The sequence below is a fragment of the Cyprinus carpio genome, chromosome A5, assembly GCF_018340385.1.
Source record: "Cyprinus carpio isolate SPL01 chromosome A5, ASM1834038v1, whole genome shotgun sequence".
Taxonomy (NCBI): domain Eukaryota; kingdom Metazoa; phylum Chordata; class Actinopteri; order Cypriniformes; family Cyprinidae; genus Cyprinus; species Cyprinus carpio.
In genome coordinates this window covers 33,695,807-33,709,098 of record NC_056576.1, presented here as the reverse complement: position 1 = coordinate 33,709,098, position 13,292 = coordinate 33,695,807, and the positions used below count along the sequence as shown (strand labels likewise).

The following is a 13,292-nucleotide window of genomic DNA, read 5'->3' as shown; positions in this document are numbered from 1 at the left end:
ACAATTGCAAAATACAAATAATATAGACACATTGGCTGCAGTGTCGTGAAGTACCAATGCAACATGCATGATCATTTTTGTCATGGGCTTCAATAAAACTATTTAATTCCTATTTACATTGTCCTTCATAGTCGGTAAGTCAAAGGCATTCTCTGTTTGCTTAAAGGCGCACTCCATTTTTTTTTTAAATAAATGTATTGTTCTTAAAAACATTTTACTCAAAGTAATAACTCAAAAATGATGTACTGTATGCTCTGATAAAAGTTGTGGAGCGGAGTGGGTTGCCTAATGGGGCAGACATGCTGAGATCACATGACCAGACAAATACTAGTTTATTTTGGTTATCACATCATTAGCTCATGAAATAATTTAATCACAACTGACCACAAACAACACATTTTCACAAGAAGCATTGTTAAGTAAAACCTTTTGCTTAAAGGAATAGTTAACCCAAAAGTAGAAAAAAAAAAAAAAAAAAAAAAACTTAAAATTTACTGACACTCAGGCCATCCAAAATATAGATAAGTTTGTTAATTCATCAGAACAGATTTGAAGAAGTTTAGCATTATATCACTTGCCCACCAATGGATCCTCTGCAGTGAATGGGTGCCGTCAGAATGAGAGTCCAAACAGCTGAGAAAAATACAATAAACCACAAGTAAGCCACACGACTCTAGTCCATCAGTTAACATCTTGTAAGGTGAAAAGCTGTGTCTTTGTTAGAAACAAATCCATAATTAAGAAGTTATAACTTTATACCTTTGCTTCCAGCTAAAATACGAGTCCTGTATCAGGCGAGAAATATGCACAAATCATGCAAAAACAGGTAGTGGAATTTGATGTGAGAAGACATCAGGGGATGGACTTTTTAACTGAACGAAGCAATAGTATAGAAGCAACAGCTTCACTTTACAAGACGTAAAATGATGGACTGGAGTCATGTTCTGGATTATCATGTTATCATGTTTTTATCAGCTGTTTGGACTCTCATTCTGATGGCAACTATTCACTGCAGATGATCCATTGGTGAACAAGTGATGTAATGCTAATAAATTGAATAAACAAACTCAAATACATCTTGGATGGCTCGAGGGTGAGTACATTTTCAGCAAATGTTAATTTCTGGGTAAACGGTTCCTTTAAATTGCATAATTCTGGACTCCAGACCCCTGGGTGTCAGCATATGTTTAAAATGAGCAGCACAACATAAACAAAACATTACTGAGTGCACCTTTAATATCTTTGTGTTCTGGCTTTATAAAACTTTAGATGGCATTTTCACCTTATGTATTTGTCTTTACAATAGCTACCTCTTAATTAACAAGTTCTCAAACAAATAAATAGATTGGTGATTAAATAAATACTTGAATAAACAGAGCTGTAAGCATTTTGTAACCAGTTGCTTGCCACTAAATGGATATAATGATGTAATTACGACATTCAGATCTCTGCTTGCATAAATATCTGTGGCAAGATCTAATTACTGATCATCTCAAATTTACTTCAGTTCTACAATTAATCACATTCACACTCCAGTTCCAAAGAGAATAAACACGTTCACATGTGCACTCCGCTGCCAGATATAATGGAGACACGCAAATAAAACTCTACTTTGACATTCATTTGAACCTCCATTTTCTGTAATGAGTTCTTCCGCTTTGCCCTAAAAGAATGGCTTTGTAAATCCCTCATTTCACATTGCGTTGAAAGATGGTACTAACCTCTTGTGAAATCCTCCATCTCTCCTCTTCTACACGTGCAGTGAATAATGTCCTCAGCAGTGCAATATCTTTATGAAAGCCTTTCTGAACTCCACATTGAAAGTGGTATATATGATGGGGTTGACGGCACTGTTCACATATCCCAGCCAAGTGAAGGCATTGTACATTTCCAGTGGCACCACGCAGCTTGTGCAGTGAGTTTTCAAAATGTGAGTAATAAAAAAGGGCAGCCAGCAAATAATGAAAACACCTGCAATAGAAGAAAATAAAGCTGAGGTATTCTGAGGACAAGACCTCAATCTAGGACTTTTATGTAACTCGTGCTCGGCATATAACTGAGGAATACTTGTATAAAATTACAGCATTGTGACCTCACCTAGAACAATAGCCAGCATCTGAGTAGCCTTCTTTTCTTTATGCTGAGACATCTTTCTCTTGCTCATGGTTTTGGTCACTGTAGTTCGGGTTTTGCCATTGGGCAGTGCCTGAGTTTCAACAGGTTTGGCTTCTTTAGGGGTCTGGACCTCCTTGGCATGCCCATTTTTCTCATCTCCATTTGACTGACATTCATCATGGGAGGGAGAGGCATGGATTGGACTTGGGTTGGGCAGGTCGACGACCAGAGTGGATGCCAGTTTCTTTTTCTCGGGAGGGCTGGTGCCTGCCACGATGTCCACTCCCACATCAGCACCTTGGTGCAGGACCTCCTTTATCAGTTGCTGTTGAAGACATGTTTACCATTAGTTGTATGATGACTCTATGAATGGCATGTACAGTACTAGTTTATTTTTAATTCTAGATTTGGTTTATATTTTTTGTATATGTTTTTAGTTTATATTTGCACAATATATATACAATAAAAGGCAAAGAAATACAATTCATGTACAATGCAGAGAGAAGCAGAAAAACCTCTACCTAAAAATAAATAACATACAAAAATATATAAATGTATATCGCTGAATAATCAATAACAGCATAAAAAACCAAAGATTGCATAAACCAGAAACAAACATTATAAGTTATATGAAATATATAAACAACAAGAAATAAGGAAACAAGATTATAAGGCAGCGATAAAATGGTTTTTCAAGTATCTTTTTTTTTTTTTTTTTTTAAATCATATTAAAGAAGAACACATGGTAACACATTTTAGTTTTAGGTTTAGTTTAGGGACCAATTCTTACTAAAAACTAGTTGCTTATTAGCATGCATATTACTGGCACGTTGGCTGTTTATTAGTTTTTATAAAGCACATATTAATGCCTTATTCTGCATGACCATATTTTAGATCCCTTAACCCTAACCTATACCCACACTTATCAACTGCCTTACTAACTATTAATAAGCAGCAAATTAGGAGCTTGACCTTCTTTTTTTAATTTCTTTTTTCTTTTTTTTTACCAGATTTCATAAACCATTCCATAGTTTGATTCGCCTACATTTTAAAGTTATATAACAATGAACCTGTGAATTTGCTTTAAAATGTCTTAAATTGCTCTGAAATATTCCCTTCATAATATCGCAATACAAAATAGCAACAATAATAATAATAAAAAAATAAGAAAATAATTAATAAAAAAAAATATCATAAATAATAAAAACAATCAAATACAAAACATAAATATAATAAAACAAAACATATTTGACAGAAATTAAAATAATTTGACAGAAATTAATATCATGTTAATAAGAATAAACATTTGAAGTTTCGGAAATAAAGGAACAGATGGAACATATCAATTTGATCGGGTTGCAATACTAACAGAACGTTTCTGAAGGACAATTATTTTGAGTAGCAGGAAAAATGCTTGCCCAAACTATATTTAAAAATGAAAGAAATATATAAATAAACTATTAGAAAAAGTAAAACAATCTGTGATAACAAGATGTCTAACTCTTCTCATTAAACAGGTAGATGTATTTTACTGCTAACCCAAACCGTTTGTTTACTCCATCTCTCGTCAAGAAAAACTCAAAAGCCTTGGAATACTTGTAGTAGACCAACATGGGAATAAAGTACACAGTACAGTACACACCAAACAATATTGAAAAAGATGTTACGTGTAAAAATAATAGGGCATTCATGCTTATTTGCACTAACCTGACAGTTCCTGACAGCAGTAATTGGTGACCTTATGGCCTCTCATTAACTATTCCCATTTAAAGTAGATGCTAAATCAACGCTTGTTTAACACAGGCAGACTGTCAGCACAGATGTATGACTCACAGTAATCCAACTATAATCCATCTGATGTGATATATGACTCACAGTAACCAAACTGTAATAAACATGCAGTTCGTGAAAGAGAAGAACCCAAAGAGAAGAGGTTTCCTGTTATATTTATTCACTTACATTTATTCACTTTTTATCCATTATAAATAGTTATGAAAAGAAAAAGAAAACATCAATGACACATTCACTGAAAGAGCACGTCATATGGTATTTTAAAGTGTCCCAATATTGTATTGGAGTCCCCTACATCAGGTTTAAATGCATCTAAGGTCAGAAAACATTGTAATTTTCTCAGAATATACATTTAATATTAGAGTCATTTGCCAATGATTAGGAAATGATTCGTTTCAAGCAAGTTCGGAGCAAGCCCCTCCCTTCCTCAAGCCTACTCTGCTCTGATTGGTCAGCTGGCCAAGCCTGTTGTGATTGGCACAGAGATGAATCCTTGAGCCAGTTAGCCAGCGCTACCATTGACAAAGCACCTTTACATAAAACAATAATATAGTGAATCCGTTCTTATAATGACATACAATACAAAAAACACTTATGCAAGCAAATCGTGCCCACAGCTAAAGTTTAGCTGCTAAACTGTGAACACTAGGTGGATACTTTAGCCGAGTGCTAATGTGACTAACTGATGAAACAATAAAGTTTGTAAACCAAATATGTCTACTGTAATGTTTGAAGAACGACAGACAAAAGACGCTTGGTCTTAACTTTTAATCAGAACGAAGAACAGTTGTATCACAGGAGCACCAGCCGAAATCACTCATCTCTCCTGCATTAACCCTGTAACTGCCAGTGCAGCAAAATAAACAGCAGTTTCACAATTATTATAAAGTCTGTGTGCTACACTTCATTCTTTATTATTAAACAAAGTAATTAGAACAACGTCAGTCTACAATAATCGACATATTCTTAGGTACACTGCGAATTTTTAGAACTACTTCAGTAAGACAGTAATATCATGCTTTACCTGGAAACCTAAAGCTGCACTAGGTATACATCACATATTGGAACAAAAAATATATATTTTGAGCACTCAATTGAAAATGTACACCTAACGTATCAATCATACTACTTACAGGTCGTGGTTCAGAGAGCTTGTTAGTCCAAATTAAGAAGATTAGAAGCCAACGAAGATAAAAGCCCAGATTAGAGAAGCAGTTCTTGATAAAATGACAAGCACACCAACAAAAGGCTCGAATTGTATTTCTGTGGTATCCTTGAACATCAGACGTCTTCTCAACATGATGTAAACGCACTAATAGAAAAAGTGTTTGTGGGCAGATCAGACTCTGTTCGTATTTCGCGGGCAGGCGGGGATTATGCAAATGTTTTACCCAGTGACGTACACCGGTAACAGGCAAAAGATTCGAAAAATATAACAACTCGTTACGGCGATTCAGAACCGACTCTCTCTTTTGAGAGACAATATCTTTATTTATCATGCACTTTTTTGATTAACAACTTTGCAGATTGATTTCATTTAAGGATAGCTAAGTTAAAAAATCCAAAAAACAAAAACATCAAAAAACCATACGAAATCCACCAAAATACACATGAAATAAATACTACCTTGACTCAAGTCCCTACTATTCTTATTTACATTCTGCATTACATTCCTAATCTCATGAGGAATGATTTTGTTAAACTGCAATTTTAAGGACTTTCATTAATACTAATAGTGGATATATCTAGTGGTTAACAATAGTGGTTAATAATTATAAAATTTTTGTTTTAAAAACATTTGTTTTAAAAAATTGTATGTTCCCCCATGAAAGTCTCTGTTCACTCTGTTTCCTATCACAATGTCCTCTTAGGGGCTATATATATATATATTAGGGCTGTCAAATGATTAATCACGATTAATCATATATATATATATATATATATCATATATATATCTATATATAATATATATCTATATAATATCATATATATATTAGGGCTGTCAAATGATAATCACGATTATCACACATCCAAATAAAAGTTTTGTTTACATAATATATGTGTGTATACTGTGTATATTTATTATGTATATATAAATACACACACATGCATGTATATATTTAAGAAGAATATGTTATGTTTATATATTAATATATATTTATATATAATATAAATATAAGAATATAATATATAAATGTATATACATGTAAATATTTTCTAAATATATAATTTATGTGTGTGTATTTATATATACATAATAAATATACCCTGTACACATACATATATTATGTAAACAAAACTTTTATATATGATGTGATTAATCGTGATTAATCGTGATTTGACAGCACTAATATATATATATATATATATATATATATATATATATATATATATATATATATATATATATATATATATATATATATATATATATATATATATATACAAGATCAGCAGCATCTAAAATATAAATCTAGTTATGTAGAATTAAGACGTTCATTTATGAGTAAACAAATGAAGATCATATGAACTGGGAGTTTACTGACATGTGTAAGCATTTCAATTTACATTAAATAATCATATGTTAATCATTAGGTAATGTTTAGTAAGTTCATTAGTAAACATTAACAAGAACATTATCTCATATTTCTAGCTGTGAATATTTATATTAGCTAATTATCTGTTAAGCATTATATGATGTTTGTTAATGATTTATAAATGAAAGTTATAAAGTGTTACCGTTTATTTATTTATTTTCATGGAAATATATATATATATATTTATATATATATATATATATATATTTGCAACATAACGTATTTTTCATGGATTTTTCATGAGTTGATTATTTAGTTGTCTTTGTATATTAAGCTGAGACAATATAATATACAATATATATATATTTTAATTTTATATAAACTGTCCTTTTAAAATATATATATATATATATATATATTATATATATATATATATTTAGACTTCCAAAATATATATATATTTTAATTTTATATAAACTGTCCTTTTAAACTGAAGAATTCATAAACAAAAATTATGTGGTATGTATTTAGACTTCCAAATGGCCAGCTCCTTTTTCTGTACAGATTTTGTTTTATAAACTCCACTTTTCTCCCCATAATGATGCAAAGAGCACTGAGCTATATTGGATGTAACGGTGCAAATGTAGAGTTAGCCGCATACATATATCTACAGAATAACATGATTTTTTACACAATTTTTATGACTTGTTTTATAAGAAAGCACACTTACAGCTTTCTTGTTTTTGGCAGGTAAACCCCCGTTGGTCTTAATGATTACTGTGCACAGTTTCACATCTTCAGGATGAGTGCACTTTTCCTGTGGCAAAGGTAATAAGAATTTGATTCAGCATGTGGTCGACATTAAATTCCAAAGACAGCATGGAGCCTTGAAAATCATTCACAGGTATATTTGGTGCCTCTTGATGACAGACAATGCAAATAAATCCACTGAACACAAAAGAGATTGCTTCGGTAATTTATAAGTACCACAAAAAGTCCTTGCGACCCTTTAAAACTTGATGGCTGAACCCATTGAACAAAAGTGGCCATTGAAACCAGCTGGAGCAAGAAATCGATGATGAAAGAGGTCAGAAGAATGAAAAAAAAGTAGCTTTACTATTAACCAAACAATATAAAACAAAAAATGCATTACAAAATACGAAAAGGAAATGCACAAATAACAATATACAAAAAACAAATCATAATGCATTTCAATAAAGGATAAGGCAATGCCCAAATAACCAGTTACCAAATACACATTGGAGATGCTGAAATAAGACTGTCTAAAGATTAAATCACCATACATTTTCATCAGTATCCCTCTTAAGATACTGTATATATCTGCCATTGGCCACAATCAAGCATTAAATGAATCTAACAACTGACCAGAAAATTGTAATACAATACTGATTCCAGAGGCGAGTAAAGATTTTGGGGTCGCTGTATCTCCGGCAGTGTACTGCAGGTCCTGCCATTACATCAGGAATTCTATAATTAACACGTACAGCTGCTCCCCATATTTTCTAGAAAGAGGGCAACTCCATTTGTAAAACAACACTGACACCAGTGTCTTGTCCAGTGGGGAGTGCTGGGTATTTTCCCTGAGGCTACTGTCTCACATGGTGCATATCACCTTGAGAGAGGGCTGAGCATCAGCGCCTGTCTTCTTGCAGCTCCGTTTAGTGTTGACCCGTTTTCGGCGCTTGCGAAGAACCACATAGATCTGCACGTACACGAGAAGGGTGACGATGAAGGGCACGTAGAATGACATTATGGAGGAGTAGACAACAAAAGCGGGGTTGGCGATTTCACATACGGTATCATCCCTTGTAGCTAAGAGAGAGAGAGAGAATATATGGTAACACAGTTAATTATGGTAGCAAAACTAATTGAGGCACTGGCAAATGCCTGTATGGCAAATTTCCCCTAACAATTGCAAATTAGCTCAAATTAGAAGCATAATGGAAAATTTATAACAGTAAGACAACAATGTTGAGTGAACTCAAAACTGAATGCAAATATTGTTCTGGAAAATAGAGTATATGTCAGCACATAGACATATTTGTATATATCGTAAAAAAACACACACACACACACACACACACACAACAGATATATATATATATATATATATATATATATATATATATATATATATATATATATATATATATATATATATATATATATATATATATATATATGGTCATGCCATTGTAATTACAAAAAGAAGTAGGTAATAAAACGTACTTACTATAGATTTAGGTTTTGGGGTTAAGTTTTGTTATAATTGCAAGCAAAAATGCTTGTACTACAGGACATTTGAATGCCTGATTCTGGCTGGCTGATGAATGTTCTAAGGTGTGGAATTATTTTTCAGAAAAGGCACAGCTAAAGTAGTGTCAGGCAGGTCTTGACAGCATTACAGTTCAATTTTACAGTTCCACTTGGCCAAATGAGTCCAGTTAATTCAAAGGTCCTTACAATCTACAACAGCAAAAGATCCAAAACCTGCAAAGACACTAATCAAGCAACTAAATATAACAAACAACAGGATAAAAATGACAAATAATTTCTTGTTAAATAATTTCTTTGTTTTTGCCATAAAATTAAATCTTACTATTTATAGAAATTAGAAAATATTTTGAAATTAGCAAAGGAGTTTTAGGATGAGATTATTAGAAATGTAACCTATGGACAAGAGTATTTTAAGGACAAAACCCTGACAAGTGTCTTAAAATTAAACACCTGAACGATGCTTTGAGGTGTGTGCCTGTGATTTTTTATCGATTTTGTTGCGTAACATAGTCATGCCGTGTCTGGTGTGGACAAACAAATTGCTTGTCACTGGAATTATACTGCATCGTGTTTGAGTAAGACATGGTTTAACAATGGAATTACGGACGTTGGGCCACTGGACATAGCATTGGAATGCTATTATGATGAGTAAATAACTACATTTAAATTTTTGTGCGAACTGTTCCTTTATGAATATTAGGGAAATAAAAAACTCAGACACTTACCTGTGTTATTTAATCCAAATAGCAGGGGGCAGGAAATAGCGAATGAAAGCACCCAAACCACCGAGATCATTACCGTGACTCGTCTCTTGGAGCTGTAGCGTGTGTTGTACAACATCGGCATGGCAACAGCCGTGTACCTGTACAGGAAGCCCAAAGGGAAGGAGATGAAGAGGGGGTGGATTTGCATTCAGGCAGCCAAACAGAGAAGGAAACAATGATGGTCACACCTCTGATACCAGCTGACATTATTGTGCTATCATGTCTCTTGCTTTTGTAACTGTAATAAACCTAAACATCATCACGATCATCACCATCATTTCCAAAGCTTTCAGGGATCTTCTTACTCTCACAAAAAGCTTTTACATCATGGGGAGTTCACTAAGAATGAACTACATCATCTGAAAGTATTGTTTGTTAGTGATGTCTGCATTGTTTTAGCACTGAATTCAGCACTGAATGGAATCTGCATGGCAGAATTCTCTGTTTGCAGCAAACTACTGCATACTTCTGCCATCTGCCATACTTTACTGGGACTCTTCAGAAACTCTTCAGTAACTCTTCAGTTAAAATCCAACAGAACCTGTTTATATTGTTCTTTTCCAACAAATAATCATGATTTGACGAATGCTTGCTACCGTGATCAGTAAAAATGTAGACTAACACCTTTTTTTAATTAATATTCAGTATACCACCTGCTTTCTGTGGATGGGAATAGCACAGTCAATTTAGCACCTGGTTAAACTGACTTAAATGTGCAGGGTTGTCAACGTTTAAGTTAATCTTTTAATCTCAAGTCAGTATCAATTCATGTGTATATACTGTAAAAATAAGAGGATAAAATCTTTTGTTGAATGCAGTTGAATTACTTTTTCAGCACCATTTTAAACTTTAAATTCAGTATTTGCTTGCATTCATTGTGTGTAATCATGCGAGTATCATTAAAAAAAAGGATGTAGGCCTAAGTTATTAACTTTTTTAATTTTCTCATTTAAAAATCTATTGTTTAATCATGTCTAAATATTTTTTTCAAATGAAGAGCTTAAAAAATTAAGCAGTTATGACCTGCAATATTCTAGATATATTTAGTAAAGAGCCATACAGGTACCTAGTGGGTAAATCATGGCACTACAAATATATATAAATATATATATATATTTTTTTTTCTGACCACAAAATGACTCTAATTTGCCTCTTGCATTGGAATTTAAAACCCTTTTCTCTATTTTAACCTTAAATACTACACTTATTGTAATATAAATAATAGAAATATTAGAAAAAATATTTTAAATCATTAATGGACCATAATTATTGCACAAATAGTATTTAGTTCCAAAACATCTCCTCAAAATATTAAATAAATATTAGGCTATTGAACTAAAATATATTGATGAGTTTAATGACATTTGGAGGCTAGCACAACTGTATAAATCAGCAAGACACAAGATGCCAATCTTACACGGTACATACAACAACCCCCCATTCCACTGCCCACAAACACATGTGATTGATCTATGGTATTCTTGCCATTTAAGAGGATCATTACAATTTTCCTGAACTGACAGCAGAACCTACCTGTCAATACTAATAGCGCACAGATTAAGAATGCTGGCTGTGCACATCATGACGTCCAGGGTGACGAACACGTCACAATGGATTTTACTGAAACGCCACTCCCCCACCACCTGCAACACAATTTAATTTCAACATTTACTGATATATATATTTTTAAGATCAAAAGTTGTCTATTAACAATAATTAATGCATTGTGAACTAACCTGAACATTTTTATTAATGAAAATTGACAAAGGTTAATAAATGATTTAAAAATATATTGCTCATTGTTAATTGATGTTCGTTAATGCATTATTAATGTCAATGAATGAGACCTTATTGCAAAGTGCTACCTAAATATTCTATATGTATGTATGTATGTATGTATGTGTATATATATATGTGTGTGCATTATATGTGTGTGTGCATTTATATTTTTTTTATATATGTATATATTACATTAAATGATAGTTCACCTTCAGTGGCTGGTCCCCACTGACTTGCATAGTGTTTTTCTTTTCTTTCATAATATTTTCTTTTCTTAAATCATTACACTTCTTTTAGGATTCTTTTCTTTTCTTTTCATACTATGAAAGTCAATGGGGACCAGCAACTGAGGGGGAACTATCCCTTTAATAATGCGGCATATTGAGGAAACATTTCTCTGTATGAAATCAGATAAAAACAACAGTATTTTTAAACAATTTTCAAATAAGATTACGCATTGAAAAATACCATTAACTTGTTATATTAAGTAAGGAATTTCCAGTTGTTTTCCACAAAATCTTTCATTTAGAACCTGCATGTACTTTTGTATGGAGAGATATTTAACACCCCACAGAGCCTTAGAAATACTGCTGGGAAGCCATTAATACACACAAATCATTGTGACGATAAACAGCAGCATTTCTATGAAATATTCAATTTAGCGTTTTACAAAGCAAGAGATGAAACAATAGCTCACATAAATGTAAATGGGCTAATAGCACTTGAGAGGTGGAATATATGCATGCCTTATTGTATGAAAGGCTATTTTCTCAATAATACACTCAGCAACTTGAGAAAAAAAAAAAATAAATAAAAAAAGCATTCTATGGTTATTTATCTTTGGTTTTACACTTTATCTCTTAATATATGCTTTAAAGTCCAACATCTTTCAATTTAAGTACATTCAACAAGCTTTTAGTGGAGCTCTTCAGCTCTTAGTATGAATAAGTAAAGAGGTACTTAACTATATTTGAAGTATGCAGTAGAAAGATTATACACTAATTACTGTATGTTTATTTTTCTGGCTCATCTTTAGTCACTTTCAACTTTCCATTTTCTTTTAACTTAGTCAAAGATTTTTGATTCTTTTCAATTCTGACACAAAATGACCAGCTAACATTAATCGACTAATCATATCAGCAGCACATGTGAAAGTTTAAGTGAGTACTAGTCAGGTAAAATCAACATCATACTAATTAGATTGTAAGAGCAGACTGATTACTATAAAAGGAGGGAAGAAGTGCTTCCAATCATTGTGTTCTTGTTAGCAGTGGTCACCTCCAAAGAAACAAGTTCTAGTGGTGGAAACGTGGCTATACAAATCAAATTGTATAGGTTACTCTGAAAATGGCATTTTTGTTATATTAAACAATGTTTTTTTTTTTTTTTTTTTTTTTAATATGTCCTTTACAACTGATAACGTATTAGTACTCAAGTGGCACCACATTAGCCAGCAGTAGCTGGTACCAGAGGAATAAGACAGAGTGAGCTGATAGAAAGAGCAAGATTTTCCAAAACAACTCAATAGAGTACCAATAAGCGCAGTGGCACATCTTAGAGGCCACCCCACAAAGAATGAGATGGGGCCCCTCCCACCAGTAGTGATGTCATGTACGAAAATTTATTGCGCACCTGCTGCAATTACTGACTCAATTTCTTCCATTTACATAACTGATTTATCAGTAATGAATGTGGTGAATTATCATTGCATTAATGCATTTCATGTAGGCTAAAGGCCAGCAAAGTTTCAGTTGAAACTCTATCCTATAAGACTTGCTAACTGTTTAAAGAAAACATACTGTAATGTCTGTTTTGGGTTTTGTTTCATGTTCATGTTTTCATGTCTTTTATTTTGTAGTTTGATTTTGCTGTTTGTGTCATGCTTCCCTTGCCCTCATGTATCTCTGCTTTGTGCATGTGTCATGTTCTCATTGGTTATTGTCCGGTCATGTGATTATCAGTTCTGTTTGTTCTCATTGGTTCCTCTTGTTCCTTGTGTCATGTTCCC

At 32.8% G+C, this 13,292-nt stretch overlaps 1 protein-coding gene across 1 annotated transcript in view; it reads right to left on the bottom strand.

Annotated features, from left to right (window-relative positions):
- Positions 1 to 1,010: 1,010 nt before the first annotated feature.
- LOC109101262 (D(2)-like dopamine receptor) overlaps positions 1,011 to 13,292 on the bottom strand; it is a 51,422-nt gene continuing 39,140 nt past the window's right edge. Inside the window, exons 3-8 of the mRNA XM_042756988.1 lie at positions 11,039 to 11,148; positions 9,467 to 9,603; positions 8,077 to 8,276; positions 7,174 to 7,260; positions 2,098 to 2,440; positions 1,011 to 1,971 (exon numbers count right to left, since the gene is read on the bottom strand). Of these exons, the coding sequence (XP_042612922.1) occupies positions 1,775 to 1,971; positions 2,098 to 2,440; positions 7,174 to 7,260; positions 8,077 to 8,276; positions 9,467 to 9,603; positions 11,039 to 11,148 (1,074 nt within the window). The 3' untranslated portion in view covers positions 1,011 to 1,774. The remainder of the gene's footprint in view (positions 1,972 to 2,097; positions 2,441 to 7,173; positions 7,261 to 8,076; positions 8,277 to 9,466; positions 9,604 to 11,038; positions 11,149 to 13,292) is intronic.